The sequence below is a fragment of the Onychomys torridus genome, chromosome 18, assembly GCF_903995425.1.
Source record: "Onychomys torridus chromosome 18, mOncTor1.1, whole genome shotgun sequence".
NCBI lineage: Eukaryota > Metazoa > Chordata > Mammalia > Rodentia > Cricetidae > Onychomys > Onychomys torridus.
The window spans coordinates 57,846,327-57,865,198 of record NC_050460.1 but is presented as its reverse complement, the minus strand read 5'-3'; the positions used below and the strand labels follow the sequence as shown (position 1 = coordinate 57,865,198).

The 18,872-nt window shown below is 45.0% G+C and overlaps 1 protein-coding gene across 2 annotated transcripts in view; it reads left to right on the top strand.

Annotated features, from left to right (window-relative positions):
* Positions 1-18,262, top strand: part of Pcnt (pericentrin) — a 104,624-nt gene extending 86,362 nt beyond the window's left edge. For both annotated transcript variants that reach the window (XM_036167324.1, XM_036167323.1), the window contains exons 38-45: positions 406-508; positions 786-959; positions 12,468-12,587; positions 13,278-13,510; positions 14,428-14,504; positions 15,254-15,395; positions 16,329-16,456; positions 17,848-18,262. In XM_036167324.1, the coding sequence (XP_036023217.1) occupies positions 406-508; positions 786-959; positions 12,468-12,587; positions 13,278-13,510; positions 14,428-14,504; positions 15,254-15,395; positions 16,329-16,456; positions 17,848-17,888 (1,018 nt within the window). In that variant the 3' untranslated portion in view covers positions 17,889-18,262. The remainder of the gene's footprint in view (positions 1-405; positions 509-785; positions 960-12,467; positions 12,588-13,277; positions 13,511-14,427; positions 14,505-15,253; positions 15,396-16,328; positions 16,457-17,847) is intronic.
* The last annotated feature ends 610 nt before the right edge of the window (positions 18,263-18,872 follow it).

The window sequence follows — 18,872 nt, the reverse complement described above, 5'->3', positions numbered from 1 at the left end:
TTTCATATGTTGAGACATATTACTACCCAGCAATACACTGTCATTAGTGATCAACACAGCAGGAAGCAGTGGGATGTCGGGAGGTGGCTACTACTGCCAGCTCGTTTGAAGGTTTCTGAATTTCACAGATGTGTCTATTGCTGGTATAGTGAGTCTTCCACCACACCACTCTGGTCAGAAGAGTGCCTCCTGGGCCATTGTTACAGACAAAGATTCTGAATGAAGTGACTCACCAGCATGACAAATCACCCACACAGAGTGTAAAGCTGGATCCCTTGCTTTCTCAGAGGAAATGCTGCATAAATGCATCTTCTTTGTGCCATTAGCAGAGAATTCTTGAAGAGCTTAGGAGTGTAATCATTTGGGGTATACATAAACCTGTTAAACACCTGCTTGATTTCCTAGGACAATTAAAGATTGGACGTCATCAAATGAGAAGGCGGTGTCATCCTTAATGCATACCCTTGAGGAACTGAAGTCTGAACTGAGCATGCCTACCTCCTCCAAGGTACAGTTGGGCTTCTCCATGCTGCACATTTGCTCTCTAGATAGTGGGCTAAACTAAGCTCCCAGCACATGGAGTCTTAGGGGAGTTAGTAGAATATGTCATGGCTTCTTGGGAGCTTGTTTATTAACCAGCGATCCCTTACTACCTCGTTGTGTAGACGAGTGGCCATCTGCCCCGTGTGTCCTTGTGGGTGTACTGTGTACTGTATTCTGTATCTTAACATCTAATCCTGACATCTTGGAGTCTCAACTGTACCATTTGTTTACTTCTTTCCAAGAAAAAGATGGCGGCAGAGCTACAAGTCCAGCTGGTGAATGAGCTGCTGAGAGACAACGATGCCCTTTCAAAAGCTATCAGCGCAGCAACCCGCGAGAAAGCAGAGCTGTGCAGAACCATCTCCCGGCTCGAGAAGACCCTGAAGCACCACACACAGAAAGGCTGTCTTCTCAGTGTAGGGATTTCTGTCTCCCCACAGCATCGTGTCTGTCTGCCCACTGTCTCTATACCATAGTGCTGGGTCAGATCTGTCCATCCTGCTCCTCGGGGAACTGGACTTCTTCCTAGACCTGGGGCCTCTGGGCCGTTTTTTCTGGTGGTTGGCCCTATGGGCTCCATCCCTTCTAGTATGCGACCTGACTCAGAATTCCAGGACCTTGCTATGCTGCCCAGGCTTGTCTCACACTCCTAGGCTTAAGTATCCCTCCTCACTCAGTTCCCCAGGTACACACTGCCACACCTGGCTTGATGAGTTCCATTTTGTTTTGTCTGATTTTTTTTTTTTTTGAGGGGAGGCAGGGGCTTGAGAAGGAATCCCAGGTAACCAAGGAGGGCTTCAGACTCCCGATATAACTGCAACTGACCTTGAACTTCTGATCCTCCTGCCTCACATTCCAACTGCTGGGAATACAATGATGTGCCATCATGCCCAGTGTTCAGTGTTTCAGGATATACATGTGTGCGCATATGTGTGTGTGTGTGTGTGTGTGTGTGTGTGTGTGTTTGTGCGACCAGTTCAGTTGAGACCAGAAGTCAACACTAGGTGTCTCATTTGCTCTCCACCTTATCTGTTGAAACAAAGCCTCTAATCGAATCTGGAGCCACAGTTTCAGTTAGGCTAGCCAGCAAGCCCCAGAAACTCTCCTGTCTCTACCTCCCCAGAGCTGAGATTATACATGTGCACCGCTGTGCTGGTTTTCCACTCACTGCTGGGAATCCACACTCAGGTCCTCATGTTTGTATGGTAAGCACTACACTCACCCAGCTGGGTTGTCTGCCCAACACTTCAGTGTGTGATTTGATCATTTCAGCGTCAGATTTTCTACTTCCGGCACACGGGTGCGGTGTCCCGTGTAGACCTGGCTACCACATAGTATTTGTTTGTGCCATGAAAGGAAACAGAGACTGAGACTGCAGTAACCTGATGAGCGTAGGGTTTCGTTGGTTCTTTACTAATGGTGCAATTATACTTATTTCCTATTGGAGGTTTTCTAGCTGGTGATTTACTTAACTTTTTATGATGAAAACTTAACTTTAAAAATTTTTCTGCAGTAAAGTTTGCTATTTTGGTATGGTATCGTGTAAGTTTCCACACATGCATGGAATTCTTATTATCTCTCTGATAACCACATTTGCAAAATGTAGGCCAACACCAGCCCTCAAAGGAACAAGGCTACCTGGGCCACTCTGGAGCCAGAAAGTATTGACCTGCAACCTTCTTAAACATGTCAGGGACCAGAGTGTGTCACCTTCTGATCAGGTCTCTCTCACATCTCTCTTGTGGGTCTGATACTCTTCCAGACTATTGATGTACCAATTTTTTTTTTTTTTTTTTTTTTGTAATGGATGGTCCACTGATGGACATGTGAGCTGTTTTAAGTTCCAAGTGTTATAGGTACTTACATGGTTTTACGTTGACATAGGTTTCATTTCTCTGGTAAAAATACCCAGGAGTGAACTCGCCATTCCTCGGTGGCACTGTGTTGCTCACCTTCCAAGGAAGTGAAGGGTCTAGTGATCCGAGTTTCACACGGATTGTTGTCCAGGTTTCCTGTCTGGACCAACATGTGTGACATGGTATCTCACTGGAGTTTTAATGTCCCTGTCCTTGATGACTTAATGTATTCTGCATCTTTTCTGTCTTGTGTGTATCTTTTTGGTGAAATGACTCTTAAGGGCTTTTGCCTATTTTTTAAGTTGGATTTTTGTTTTCTTATCTGAGTCTTGAGAGTTTTATTTTAGATATGACTCTGATGCAGGAATTTTGGGTGTGGTAGGACCATTCTCAGCCCAATTGTGCTTGTTCTGGAAACTTATTAACTATAAAAATTAACCCAAGGCAGTGCTGTCCAGTTTGTTGTCCAACGCCAGTGAAGATTAGGACACAGTTGCAGGACGAAACAAAGTGCCAGCAAGCTTTATTAAGAGAAAAAGGAACAGTGAGAAATTAAGGAAATTGAAAGAAACTCTTGGGAGTGTGAGGGGTTCCCTAGAGGGGAAAAAGCCTTTAAACTTTTTTTTTTTTTTTAAAGATTTATTTTATTTATTACATATACAGTATTCTCTCTGCTTGTATGCTTGCAGACCAGAAGAGGGCATCAGGTCTCTTCATAGATGGTTGTGAGCCACCATGTGGTTGGCTGGGAATTGAACTCAGGACCTCTGGAAGAACAGTCAGTGTTCATAACCTCTGAGCCATCTCTCCAGCCCCGCCTTTAAACTTTTTTGTCTAGATGTTTTTATAGAGCAGTAACTGAAAAGGGACAAGAAATTGGCTAATCTTCTATTCTATCATGGCTGAGACAGTGGAATGCCCATATGATCTGTGCATGTCTCCTTGACCTAACTAGGGAGACGATCATGCCCTGCTCATGAGCTGCCTACCTTCCCCTTGTCCATCTCATGTTCTGTTCATGAGCTGCCTACCTTCTCCTTGTCCATCTTATGCCCTGTTCAAGAGCCGCCTACCTTCCCCTGGTCCATCTCATGTCCTGTTCATGAGCTGCCTACCCTTCCCCTTGTCTATCTCATGCCCTGTTCTTGTCTATCTCATGCCCTGTTCATGAGCTGCCTGCCTTCCCCTTGTCTATCTCATGCCCTGTTCATGAGCTGCCTACCTTCCCCTTGTCCATCTCATGCCCTGCTTATGAGCTGCCTACCTTCCCCTTGTCCATCTCTTGCTCTTGCTGGTTGTTAACTTTGGCTGTCTGCTAGCTGTTTGTTCCTTCCTCCAACCTTGGAGATGTCTCAAGGCCATTAATATACTAAACCCTCCTCATTCTTAGAACTACTAGGAAGTAAGTGCAGTTGTTCATAGTTAACTTTGATGATGGGATGGTCTGGGATCTCTTTCTTGAAGTAGATGGAGGCAGATGCCACCTTAACTTACAGTTTATTTATTATTTTTATGTGTTTGGGTGTTTTGCCTGCCTATATGTCTGTGCACCACTTTTATGCTTGGTGACCTTGAGACCAGAAGAGGTCATTAGATCCCCTGCAACTGGAATTATAGTCAGTTGTAAGCTGCTACATGGGTGCTGGGAATCCAGTGCTCCAGCTCCCCTTACTTACAGTTTAATCTGTTACAGTTAGCTACATTAGATGTAGTAATATTGTGCATTGGTTCCTCAGAGAAGGGAGTTTGGGAAGACCAGCTGGCCTGCATGCTTTACCCAGAACCCTTTCCTTCCTCTTACCTGTTGAATCTGGTTATCACATGTGCTGCCATCAAGCCTTTTTCTTCACCCCCACCCACAGTGTTTTAGGCTTCTAGTCCTATAACATAAAGAACCGTAAGCTTTCTTAGAGCCTCTTCTCATTTCAACATATGTGAGCAACTTTTTACCATGGGCCCCTTTGCCTTTCTCCCCACAGAGAGCTAATGTGTCAGCTCCTTTCTCAGATACGTGAAATGTTCTCCTGGTCTATGCTGTATGCTTCTTTGAACGATTTCCTTTGTAAGGCAAAAGTTCCTGAATTTTGATTCCAACATATTAATTTGTTTTTTCTGGAAAATTTTAGTTTTAGGTCTGTGATTCACTGAGTTCGCTGTCAGTGAAATGGCAATGAATGGAACATAACAATGCACCCTGCTTGCAGTCAGGCCTGGAACAGGCTGAGTTCACAAGTTCAGACTATCCTAACTATGTGTGTTGGAACTGGCTCCTGGCAGAGATTATGGTAGCAGCACAGGCCATGGGAGTATTATCATAGCAACCAGAAATTGATGGGACCTTTTGGGTACAAACTGTCCTATTGTGCCTGCTGAAGTAGCTTTATGTTATTTGTGTGTGCACACAGAGCCAGTGGAAGGCTGCCACAGAGTGTGCAGAGCTCTGGACAGACAGATAGATAGACTTGTTGGATTGCACAGTGAAATAGGAAGTACAAGAGGATTGATTGCCCTCAAGATTTGCAGGAAATGTACTTGTTAGTGGTTCACTGTGTCTGAGCTTCTGCCTTAGGTAGGGAACTCACCAAGCCTCTCACCTCTCCAGCCCCAATCCTCAGCCTGAGACTTAGCCTCCAAGACCCCAATGTTTCATCTGCAGACTAGAATACATCCCTGCTGCTAGATGATTGTGTCTCCAAGATTGATTGTGTCTGAGACCTGTGACTCCAGCCTCCGAGGCCTTCTGCTCTTTTTCCAGTTCTGTTCCTCTTCAAGTTGTTTGGCAGTTCTAGTTTAGTATAAATTTCTATATAAAATTAGAGTCTTGCTGGTTTTCTTTTTTAATTTAGATTACATTAGATCTATAGATGAGTGTGTAAAGCATTGTGTGAGACTGTAAGATACAATTATTTTGTAAAGCAGTCTGACAGTTTCTCAAGGTCTCTCAACAATTCCACTTTCAGGTATTTACCCATGAGAAAAAACTGAAAATGTGAGTACATTAAAACTTGTACATAAAGCTTTACAATATCATTCTTTATCCAAAGGGTAGAAGTAATTCAAATGTCCATCAGCTGATGAACAGATAAAGATTTATCAGAACTTAGGTTATAACTCAGTGATAGTTTGCGTATCAAATACGAGGTCCTGTATTGCATGACTTTTCCTGGAGAGATGTCAACAAATATCTGCTCCATCCTAGATTGGGAAGAAGAGGTTTTGACAGACCAAAGAAACAGTTCTGAACAAGGCTAGCTTGGTGACCAGTGAGTTTATTGGGGTTAGTTATGGGAGCATGGCTGGTGACTCAAAAGCAGCTGCCTCTCCAGGAAGCTCCCCACAAAAGCTGTACCCCTGGAGCTCCTCCACACTTAGAGACAGCTCTACTCACTGACAGTGTGAGCGTCTCCCAGCCATTGTTTACCGATTGTTATGACCTTGCAAAGGGACTTGTGAATCCTACAACTTTCGGAACTTCCTGAGTCTTCTAAGTTGCATGAGCCTTTCTCTAACTGGGAGGGAATGCTAGGATTTGGAAGAAATGGCTACACGGTATATTCTACCCCTTCTTCCTACTCTTACATTCTTATGTCCCTTCTTCTCCCAGAGTTCTTCAGCATTGGCGGGAGTAACAGAGATGTGTGAATTTTTTTTTTGGGGGGGAGGCACTATGCCACATCAGCAACCACTTGTTCTTGGGAACTTGACCAGTTATGAATCTCTGCATTTCCCTCCCACTGTAAAAAAAAAATTTTCCTTCATGACTGAGCTGGCAACAGTGATCTGTGGGCATTTACACAAATGTTGAAGGCAAGTCGACAGGCATATCATATCTGTTTAACAAAATAATGGCAGTGACCTTCCTTCCCAGTGGGGCCTTTGACTTCAGCCACAGATTTTTGCCCTAACTGGACATGAGTGCCTTCCCGTGGAACAGGCTTTAAGTCCAACTGGAAAGCAGTTGGTTGTACACATAACAGTCATGTCACTATTGCACTAACAAGCACATTTTGCTTGGCATGTTGGTAGCTTGGCATGTTGGTAGCATGCAAGATCTGTAGCTGGGCGGGACTAAGCAACAATTCTTTGCACTTGAGAAGCTAGCCAGCAGGAAGAGGCAGTTCAATGCCAGCCTAGTATTTCCATGTCCTACAACCAGAATAGATGGTGTCTTCATGAATAAGGCCTTACCATCTAGTTCTGGCATACAAGCAGATGTAATGGCAGTAGCCTGTATGAGTTTTTGCCTTCTAGGCCAACAACTCATAGGGAAATAACCCACCACTAATGCTGGGATTTTCATTCAACAACTTGTGGCTTATGGTAGTTCCTTGTCCAACTTACCACTTACTGTTACTTTTCTATCCTTCTAAATACTTTTCCAATTCTGCATAACAGTAAAGGTTAGCATTATACAATGAAACTTTTTTTTTTTCTTTTGAGCTGAGGATCGAACCCAGGGCCTTGTGCTTGCTAGGCAAGCGCTCTAGAACTGAGCCAAATCCCCAACCCCAACAATGAAACTTTTTAACAAGAGGCAGGATCTCCGAAGGCCTGTGGCTGTCTATGCCAAATTAAATAAATGCCAATTATTTTCAAGGGCAAAGGGGATAGTAAAAGACAAACATTAGCAAGGTCTGATACAGCCTGGAAAGATTCCATCACTTGTATCAGTTATTTCATCAAAAAAGCCATGTTTGGCCTAGTAGTGTAGAGGGCAGGCTCTGCCTTATTTAGCTCTGAACGCCAGACTTTTGTGTCTCTTGTTGCGGTGCCTAGGATTTCTAGTGCATTGCCAAGTAGGAATGGCCCTGGCCTGGCCTGTCTTGGTCCCTCGTCAGTCTTTCTCTGTTAAAAAGTGTGTTAGCTGTGGATGGTTTTTTTGAATGCTCTTTATTGGTTTAAGAGTGATCCTTTTCGTTTGTTTCTTTCTTTAAAAAAGTATTTCCCCTCTTTTGTGTTTTTTATTTAGGTGACATGACAGCAGGTTTTCGTATGTCTGTTATATTCTCTTTGGTTGCTGCTCCTGAACTACTTCTTCACCCTCATCTCCCACCTCGCTTCCCTCCTAGCTGAAATCTTCCTTCCCACGGCACCCCTTTACTGTCTTTTTACCTGCATTCTATATCTTTCCTTGTTTAAGGCAACTTCCCATTATGCTTCTTCCTGATTTCCTGGCTTCCACAGGTACTCTATGTTAAAAAAAAAAAAAAAAACTAACCCACCACGAGACAGTATACTGCGCTTGTCCTCTGGCCTGCGTTACCACACTCAGTACAATGTTTCCAGTTCCAGCCATTTCCCTGCACATAATTTCACTTTTCTTTAAAGCTGAATAAAATTCCATTGTGTATATGCACCACACTTTGGTTATCTGCTCATCAGCGGATGGCCACCTGGCCATTTGCCAGCTGTTGTGACTAGAGCAGCAGTGAATGTGGATGTGTAGGTATCTGTAGTATATGGTGTCCAGGAGGGGTATAGCTGGGGCAAAGGGTATTTTTAGCTTTTTAAAAAACCTCCACACTAGCCAGGTGGTGGTGGTCACGCCTTTGATCTCAGCCTCAGGAGGCAGAGGCAGGTGGATCTCTGAGTTCGAGGACAGCCAGGGCTACACAGAGAAATCCTGTCTCAAAAAACCAAACCAAACCAAAACCCCTTCCACACTGATGTTCAAAGTAGCTGTACTAGTGCACACTCCCGCCACCATCATGTAAGGGTTCCCGTTTCCTACCTCCACTCCAGGATTTGTTTTTGTTACTCCTGACGATAGTCACTCGGACTGGGGTGAGGTGGGATCTTAAATGGTTTTAATCTGCATTTCTCTGAGGCTAAGGATGTGGAACAATTTTAAAAGTGTTTCCTAGCCATTTCTATTTCTTCTTTTGAGAATTTTTTGTATAGTTCCTAGCCAATCAATGTTTTGTTTTCTTGGTGTTTAGCTTTTGGGGTTCTTTGTCTCTTCTGGACTCTGCTCTTCTTGGATCTGCAGCTGGCAGAGATTCTTCTTTCTCTTCACTTGATTGACAGTTTCTGTTGTCATACAGAAGCATTGATTCCATGAGATCCTCTTTGTCTGTTGTTTGTTTTGTTTTGTTCTTTCTCCTGTGCTACCAGGTGCTAGCGAGAACAGCATTACTTATCTATTACACCTGTGTGTTGAAGTGTGCGCCTGCTTGTTCCTCTAGCAGCTTTAGAGTATCAGGTCTTATGGAGAGGTCTTTGTTGCATTTGGAGTTAAGTTTCAGGCAAAGTGAGAGATAGTGACCTAGTTTTATTCTTCTGCGTGTTGATATTATTCCAGATTAACCAGTACCGTTTGTTGAAGATTCTGTCATTTCTCCATTGTATACTTTTGGAATCTTTGTAAACAAAACAAAACAAGCCAAGTAGCTGTCATAGCTGTAAGTGTGGCCTTGAATCTGGGTCCTCTGTTCTGTCCCATTGATCTGAGTATCTGGTTTTGTCCCAGTGCTACTGTTACAGAAATAATACGGCTTCCCAGTGAGGAATCAGAGGTGGAGGAAAAGCTCTTTATTAGTGCTTGGCCTGCTGGGGCTAAGGCTCAAAGAGAAGCTGGCCCTGAATGCAGGATTTTACTAAGTTATATACATTTTAGGTTTATGCAGTCCACAAACATAAACACACCATCCATAAGCCTCTTTCAGGTCTAGGCCCAGGTTATACTTTGAAAAATGTAAATAGAGTTTGGCTGCTTTAGCAGATAGGAGATTTACACAGCATAATTAAGTACACCAGTGTTGTTTTTTCGAATAGTTGTTATCCGGTCATCTTGACCACACGGCACAATTATGTTTTTTCTGATAAGAGCTCATAGGATTTAATTGTAGACCAGGACTTAGTTGTGCTGCCCTTGAGCTACCCCTTTGGAGGTATGTCTTTTGTTATGGGAACAGGGCCTAATAGCTGGTTGTATGTCAGGGCTGTTTCCGTTGTTACAGGAGTGGAGCCTAGTAGCTGGTTTATCCTGGTGAATAAACATTTACATCCTAGCATCCTAAACTTCTCTTACCGCTAACAGGCCTGGTTAGAATACTGCTTATCTTTGGGGGATTTTTGAAAGCAGCATTCTGTAGCTAAATTGTACTTTGAATCACTTCATGTCTCTTGACTCCACTCCTAAGCAAGTCTATTAGTAAAGCCTTTATGCTCTTCCGCATTTGTATTTGTATTGCTGTGATTCTGTAATATAATTGGAAGTCAGGTGTGGTGATAACTTCCTGCCATCTTCTTGTTGTGCAGGGTTGAAATGGCTCTCTCCTGAATCTGTGAAGTGTGGCTGGGATTGTGATTGCGGCTGCATTGACTCTAGATTGCTTTTGGTAGGATGGCCAGGTTTACAGCAGAATGAAAAATGAAATAAAAGGAGGAGGATGTGACTATTCCCAAAGTACAGAGAAGAAAGATTTTTATTGCAGATAAAAGGGGAAACAGGCAGATGGAGGAGTGCAGGCTGAACATGGCCAGCAGACTAGACTAGACCATGAGAGGAGAGAGAGGCAGGAAGACCAAGAGAGGAGGAGCTGCTGCCCAAGAGAGTGGTGTAGCCAAAATGGCCGAGAGATAGATGGATCTGGTGGGGGGTGGGGGTGTCTAGGCTGGGGGCGGGGTGAAGAGTGCTGGGAGCAGCCACAGGTACTGAGTAAGACTTGTCCTGGATTTGAGACCCAGCAACAATATTCTTAGAATCCACAACTGTGTGTTAGGTTTCGAGTCTACTGTTGTCAAAGACATATTTTGAGTAATTTAAACTCCTTTAAGCTGACCCAGTGTTTGTTCTTTCTTGCTGAGTGTCTCAGGCAAGTAGCCAGCTTGGGATGGAGGAGTGCTCTACACTGTCCATCCAACAAGCAAAGGTAGTGTTGCTTAATTTGTCCACAACCATACTGAATTTATCCCTGCTCTGTTCTGTCAGTAGGAGAGCTGTGGATAATTCTGTTTCTTCTTTTCAGCTCTCGGGTTTTGTTGGTAGATGGAGGTAAAGGAAAGTCTGTTCTTTCCTTTGTGCCTGACCACCCCAGACCCAGTCTTGGTGGATGTGAGGAACTGGGAAGTGCCTGGGAGCTGGAGAGAGAGCCTCAGTCCAGAGGCCTCTCACTTCTCTGCAGTGTGTGTTTTAAGGCTCCTTGTTTAAAGTGCCCCCTTGAACTCTCGTCACTCCTAAAAGTTACATCTATTGGACAGTGATGAAACCCATTGAGCTCTTGTGGGTTCTGGCCACAGTTAGTGCTAACACCTGGTCATGGAGGTTAGCACAGAGATGAGGCAGTGGTATCTTTACTGAGTAAACTGAAGAGGGGCTGTGAATGAACTGGTGGAGTACCTCCTCTATGTGCAGGGTGACTTGCTTTGCCAGAGCAGTTCTTTCTAGTAGCGACTGTGACGTTTATACAGATCATTCTGTCTCTTCCTTTTCCTCATCCAGGCCTCCCGTGGCCTCTGCCTTCTCCCTCTGGAGAGCTATGTGTTGGCATGATGATGGCTAGCCGCCTTTGATTCCTGTCCCTTGACACCTGGCCAGGTCCCAGGCATCATCAGCTTTGGGGGCACCTCTGTCCCATCACCTTGGAGTCACCTTCCTACTCTGTGCTCCCACGGTAGAAACTTAGAGGCCCTTGGCATATGGTGGCTATCCAGGTTCCCCCATTGCTCAAAGAACACAATGAAAGTAATTTGGCAAGGTGACTTCTCTTTTTGTAAAAGGGATGTGTGTGCCAGAATCCAAACTGGGCTAGCAAACACTTTAGCCAAAATGGTATCTGTCTTTTATCCCTGATACAGGTGGTAACTGTGTTGCATCCCATGGGTGGGAGTTATTCTCCACAATCTGACACAATTGGCTAATTGGTATGCAAAGTGAAGGGGAGGGCCCTTGTTGGGCTAACTTCGTTTGATAGGAAAAAACAACCAAATAAGATTTCTCACATTGTTCCATTCAGTTAGGCTTTTCTTTCTTTCTTTCTTTCTTTCTTTCTTTCTTTCTTTCTTTCTTTCTTTTTTTTTTGCCAGAGCTAAGGACCGAACCCAGGGCCTTGCGCTTGCTAGGCAAGTGCTCTACCACTGAGCTAAATCCCCAACTCCAGGCTTTTCTTTTGTCGGTTTAATGGACACATCAAGAACAGAACTATGTGTTTGTGTTTGTTAGCAATCGGCATTTCTAGAATGAGGAACTATTAAGACGATTTAAGATTTAAAGCTTTGAATTAGTAGGTATTTTGCAAACATTTCTGGCTTGTTCTTATTAACTTATACCTTTTGTGCAATGATATTTCAGTAAATGAATGGTGATTACCCCAGGAGTGTTAACATTATAACGTGACTTGAGCACTACTGAAAATGATGCCCAGTGTGACAAGGGATCCTCACCAGATCCTGGCCCTGAGACATTTCCCCAGTCCCTACGCTCACCTGTGATTGGCTACCCCCCAGTAGTGCCAGCTAGCTATGGTAGAGTGAGGTGTTGGGTGTGACTGTTTCTTTCAGACCGGCAGAGCAGCTGCTGTTGCCCCTCTGTTATTCTCCTCTGAGAATCTTTCCCAGGATGTTATTTAAGAACAAGTCGGTAGATGGCTAGGGAGATGGCTCAGGAGAGGTGCTTGCTTTGCAAGCGTGAGGTCCTGAGCTCTGTCCCCAGCCAGATGTGAGCTGGGCATGGTGACACACCTTTAATCCCAGCATTAGGAGGCAGAGGCAGGCAGTTTTGAGGCCAGCTATCCTACATACCATGTTCCAGGGTAGCAAGAGCTGCAAAGTGAGACCGTATCTCAAAACCAGCAAACCAAAAGACAGATTATAGTGGTACATGCACTTGTAATCCCTGTGCTGGGGAAACAGGGACTGGTGGATCTCTGGAGCTAACTGGCCAACTAGCCTAGCCTAGTTTGTAAACCCCAGGCCCCAGCGAGAGACCCTATCCTTTAAAATTAGCTGATAGCTCCTGAGAAACAACACTAAAGGTTTACTTCTGACCTATATATACCCCTGAAAAGAAAAGCTCTATATTGCCAACTGTGGTGTTTTGTTTTGTTTTGTTTTGTTTTGTTTTTACAGAGGCAAAGCAAGTCTTCATGGAAGCAAGATGGGGCGGTTTTGCAGAGTTCTCTGCGGCACTCAGATCCTGAGTGGCACTCATCGACTTCCAGTGTGGAAGCAAACACCTGCAATACCAAGGTAAGCCTTGCGGGGTTGGGTTCAGAGTGCCAGCCGTGTCTTAAACCAGGGCTAGTTAACTGCAGGAGAAGGGTTCTTGGTGTTTGCCTGGTGCATCTGTTGACACATACATCAAACATACTTCAGACAGGAGAAGACCCGCTGCCCTAGTTGTCAGATCCCTCTGAGAAAGGAAGTTAGCACAGAGTGGATCTAAAGCTGGGTTTGCTTGTGTGCAGATACCATGCCATTTTCTCTAATGGCCGGACGAATGTGCGATGCTCAAGTCATCAGGAGGTGATTTCTACAGGTTAAGAAACTCTTTCCTGTGGTTTGCTCCCGAGGGAAAAGTGCTTCTCAGGGTTTGGATCCAAGTTCTGTAGTTTCACACTTTTCTCCATCACCCATATCACCTGTGGAACCCATCATGATTACCCCGCCCCCCTTTAGCCAGTATAGACTGTACTTGAGTGGAAATCCAGTGGTCTTCATGGGGGCTCATTTGAGAGTGCTGTGGAGAAGATACTTCTTTCTAGATTTTGTCTGGGGCTCTTCAAGAGGAGGTTACAGATGTGCATGGGTGACTGATTGTGAATTATAAGCCAGTTTGGTTTCTTTTTGTAATGAACAGCTAACTATTCCAGTATACCGAGCGGCTCTATCAGGACTGTGTCTTTGCTTCCTCTGATTCTCAATCTGTCTTCATTTTAGATGGAAAAACTGTACCTGCACTATCTGAGAGCAGAGAGCTTTAGAAAAGCTCTGATTTATCAAAAGAAGTATCTCCTGCTGCTGATTGGCGGATTCCAGGACTCGGAACAGGAAACGCTCTCCATGATTGCTCATTTGGGGGTATTTCCTTCCAAAGCAGATAAGAAAATTACTACATCACGTCCTTTTACAAAGTTCCGTACCGCCGTGAGGGTTGTCATCGCAGTATTGAGGTAAACGCCCTGCCTCCAAGCAGGTGGCAATGAATATGTGCTTGCTCCTCTAGTGGCTTTATTCCTGAAAACTACAGTGTTTTCTCTTTCAAAATCAATGGCTACTTGTGGCCTTAAATATGACATTTGTCTTTAAGAAGTCATGCCGTAGGGGCTGGAGAGATGGCTCCTGGAACCCTCATGGTCATTTCCAACCATTTGTCACCCTAGTTCTTGGGGATCCCGTGCTTTCTTCTGACCTCCATGGCATCAGGCATGCGTATGGTGCACATACATATATGCAGGCAAAACATACATACAAATAAGTGAATTTATGCTGTGCCTGTATAAGGTGCTCAGGCCTGTCATCCCAGCACGCAGGAGGCAGAGACAGGGATCAAATGTCCTAGGCTAGCCTGAACTATTTATGAGACCCAGCATCAGAATGCCTGAAAAAAGTTTCCAGGTCCTGGTGGTCTTTTTTGGGATAATCTATGGTTTGCCACACCACAAAGAGGAAAGTTCCAGTCACGCCACTTGTTAGGAGTGTGAAGCACCCGTGCACCGTCACCCTGTCTGTACCTTCCCTACACTATTAGTCTGTTGATGGCCCAGCCAGGCAGAAGCAGTGTGTTTTCCCAGTTTCTGGTGATGCACACAGGCTTGCATTTTGTAGTGGGTTAGGCTGCAGGTAAGCTGTGGTGGGTGTTTGCAGAACCAGCTGGTTGTCGAGGGTGGGCTGGTGGGGGACTTGTTTAGATGGTGGTGGAGCATAGCAGTTCCTGCATGATAGGAAAGCACAGCTAGCTGTCAGCTGACTCGGACGGCGGTGGGCAGAGAGGGCAAGTTCTGGTGGTTTGGTGACATCAGGTGTGCCACTGCTTCCTGCATTCCTGTCGTCTCTTGTTTTAAATGTATCTTGTCACCTTTCTGTATAGGTTGCGATTTTTGGTTAAGAAATGGCAAGAAGTGGATCGGAAAGGAGCGCTGCTACATGGCAGAAGCACGCGCCAAGGTGGGCCTCGGGTGTCACCGCCCTTCCTGCTGCTGCTGCTGCTGGTGGCATTTTCTTGAGTGTTTGGGGGTGTGATAAAGCACAGTAAGAAAGCCAGGAAGCAGCAGTGCGGCCACCCTGGAGCGCTGAGAACAGCACTGGCGGCCATAGTCAGCCAGGGAGCGTGAGCTGAGCAGTGATCCTGCAGAGTGCTGACCGCGCTGGTCCTTGTTGCTCCAGAGTCGCCCAGAGTTCTGCTTTATGCTGCCGTGCCTACCTGTGTGAGCACCCGTGGTGGTTTTAGCTATCTCTAGAGCTGCGGCTACCGCCTACGCATAGGTAGTGTAACAGTGGCTTCCTGGACTCTCAAAGGGCCAGTGACAAAGATGCTTTGCTGGCTCTTTGTCCAGTCTCTAGGGGTGGCACATGTGAATGGCCTTCCTACTTAGAGGACACGGAGGGTGTGTAGGCTCTCTGCCCTCTGGGCCACTAAGCCACCACGGGCTGCCATTCTGACAGTGGCTTCAGTTCAGGTCAGCAGGCATGCTTGCCTCTTTTTTCCCAGAGCCGTGGGCTGCCATGCAGTGCTGGCAGTCAGGGCCAGTGTAACCCAAGTTACCAAACCTTTCAAATATCACATCTTGGTATGTTTTGAAATCACCATGCAGACCCTTAAAGTTGTTTGTATAAGCTTAGATTTTAGTAGATGGCTCCTCCTAAAATGTCCATTTCTTTTCCTAACAATGTCTTGTTTGATCATTCTTGAGAAGGGCATCGAATGTCCCGGAGACAGCATTCTCCATCAGAAAACAGAGCGTCTCTGCCAACCAGAGAAGTTTCCTCAGGTCATATCAAGGACTCCAGACACAGCCCCAGATCCTCGACAGCAATCTCGCCGGGCAAAGTGGAAAGGTCAGTTGGGATGATCCAGGTTTTTACCTAGACATCATGCCAATAAAATCCAGAATCCCGTATGGCTGCCCAGAGAAGTGTGGTTTGGGAGTACTGTCTTTGGCCTGGGCTCAGGAAGGCAGGGAACACAGCAGAGAGTCTTGAAGAGCCTGGGGACCTTGTTCTGTCCAAGAAGGACTAAGATCACCTGTATTCAGGAAGAGCTTTGGGAACTTGTCCCATGGGAAGGGAAAGGGACACGGTGTCCCTGGGGACACTGGGGCCTGGGAGGAAGGATGATCAGGATGAGAGTTAGACAAGGGTGGGTTTTGTTCAGGGAAGTGTAGGCCGATAGGTAGACCATCCTGGTCACCCGATGAAGGATGCCGAGACATAATACAATCGAGGTGATAATCTCAAAATTTATTGAATGAAATAATACACAATTGTTGCCACTTTTTCTGACTGCAAAGTGAGATATAGAAGTTGCTTCATTTGGTTTCGTTTTGGTGCTTGTTTTATTTTGAGACAGAGTCTCTTTATGTAACCCTAACAGTTCTGGAACTTACTGTGTAGACCAGCCTTGAACTCATAGAGTTCCGCCCTCTTACTTTGGTATCCCAAATCCTGGGATTACAGGAGTGTACCGCTGTACTCGGCCTTAAAAGTTGTTTGTTTGTTTAAGTACTACCCAGGACTAGAGTAGAGCTCAGTTGGTACAGAGCTTGCCTAGCATTCATGAGCCTCTGGAGGCTAGGCAAATAAAAACATGTTTTCTTTGTGGGAAATAGTGGGCCTGAAGAGACTAGCCCTCGAGGAGACCCATCCCAGATCTGGTCAGCTGATCCCAGCCCTCATCTGTGCACTTCTGACTGTGTAACACCACCTGGTAATTTAATGTTTTTGTTTTGTTTTTTCCTTTCTTTTCTCCTTGATACGGTTCTTTGTTTGCAGATCCCCTTCGTCACCAAATTCAAGGTTAGAAAGATCTCTGACTGCTTCTCAAGATCCAGAACATTCCTTGACAGAATATATTCATCGTTTAGAAATGATCCAGCAAAGACTTGGGGGGTTGCCACCAGGTAAAAAAGCACTTGTTAAAAATAGTATTCCTGTACCTCAGAACGTAACAGCATAGACAAAAACTGCTTGTAAACTGGTAAGAGCGGTACTCATGAGTAACCCTAGCACCAGTTAGGCTGTCAGGAGGGCTGCCGACAGTGTGAAACCAGACCGGTCTACACTGAGTACTGGGCTACCCAGGGCTGCGGAGGAATATGCTGCCTCCAAACGAAAGTCGGCTGGTGTCAGCTGGGTCATTTTTAGTTGCAGTGAATGGACTCATATACATGCACTTGGCAGTATGTGGTGGCTAAGTCTGGTCCAGTCACTGGTGGGGTCTTTCTGTCCTCTTACACAGACAGGGAATGTGAGGATAATTACTGTCTCATCACTGTGATCAATGAGAAGAAGCAGTCAGCAGGGAAGGCATGGCAGCAGAAAGGGCTCCTTGTTCAGAGACAGGTGGATCAGAAAGCGGACGTGCAGTTGGTGGGCTCTAATACCTCAAGGCCTGCTCCAGTGACCTACTTTTTTTCAGCACAGCTCAACCTCTAGATTCCAGACTCCCAAAACAGCACCCCCAACTGAGAACCAAGTGTTTAAACGTGTGCTCCTGGGGAGACTTTTCATACTGACACTGTAACAAACACATGACCCGGCTCCTGGTCAGTCATCTCATAATGCAAAGTGGCGTCCAACTTCAAAAGTGTCCATGGTCCCAAGAGTTTGAAAAGTCCAAACCCTCCTCTTACTGGGCTTCTCCAGCCCATGACTCCATACTCTTCCAAATTGTTCAGGCAAAAAATTTGGCCAAAGGCCTTACCAACTACATGACCATGTTTATCACAGCAAGGGCCCCACTCTCAAGCACCATTTTCTGTGTTAGAAAATTGATCACTGACCAAGTATCTTGACAAGGGTAACTCAGGAACGATTTGTTTTAGCTCCCTGTTTGAGAAAATAGTCCATTGCAGCAGGTGTGCCTGCCGGCTGGAGCAGCATGAAGTAGAAGCAGGAGTGTGTGGCTGCTGGCAGGTTTGTGCAGATTAGGAAGCAGAGAAAGGACAGGAAGTGAGACAGGCTGTCAGAGCTCACTTCCTGCTTCCAGTAAACTACTTCCTCCAGCAAGGCTTCAGGTCCTAAATGGTGCACCGCCCCCTCAGACTGTCATCACCCGAAGACTGAGTGTTCAAACACATGGTCTTGCGAAGGATATTTTACATTCTAACCATTACCAATTAGGATTTGGCCTGTATGTAATTTATGTAATAGTTTCTTAAACCTACCCTTCTATTTTCATTATAACTCAGTATTTTTACCAAAGCTCTGAGGTGGTGGTGTTTTGAAGTTAGTAAAAATTAAAAATTCTTAACAGGTTTTGGAACAAATTTCTATTCTGCTTTAATTTTAGACTCTACTCAGAAGTCCTGCCATCAGAAGATTAAACAATGAATAAAGTCTTGTGGCTCTTAACTGTGACAGTTGTATCTGAGGAAAGATGGCTTTCCTAAGGGAAGCTCATGGTGTGGTCTGGGACACACTGCAGGAGTCATGACACCAGCCCCTAGGAGCGCCGAGCATTTCCAAATCAACACACTGCTGAAGGGAGCACTTTTGCTCCTCCCTCCTCCCGGTGGGCAATGACTGCGGTGTTCTCTGTGCCTATGACAGAGCCATCTGCCTCCATGTCAGAAGTGGAGAGTGAGTGGTTCCAGTTGTTTATTTTCTTAACGTGTAAGGATGGAAAGTTCGTTTGTAAACGAACACATAGGAAGGAGAGAATAAATTTTGGAAGGAAAGAATAAATTTTAAGTACTGTTCTCTTATGGATGGTCTTGTGTTGTTTTTTCAGTCCATTCAGTTAATTCTTTTTGATGACAAACTTGTTTCTCATGGCTATAGCTATTAATATAACTCACTCATGGGGGCTGGAGGGATGGCTCAGAGGTTAAAAGCACTGCTTGTGCTTCCAGAGGTCCTGAGTTCAATTCCCAGCAACCACATGGTGGCTCACAACCAGCTGTAATGAAATCTGGTGCCCTCTTCTGGCGGGTAGGTGCACATGCAGACAGAACACTGTATACCGAATGAGTGAGTGAATGAGTGAATGAATGAATGAATGAATGAATAAAAACTCATATTTATACCATGCAGTGATTCTGGCTCAGGACCTTCACCCAGAATTGGATATAAGGTCAAGTATATGTGTAAGTGTGTCACACAGACATCCACATATGTATGGATTCAGTATACATGGCAAAGTCTTTCGAAACAGTAAATGTAGTTAACGAATAATATTGTTTAAATTTTTTTCATAATATAAGAGGGGCAAAATTCATCATGATCAATTTTTGCTCAGAAATACTTTAATCAAAGACGTGATGTTTTATCAGTCAGATCCCAGGCTAGAAAACAAAGCAGTTCTGTTTTTCGAAG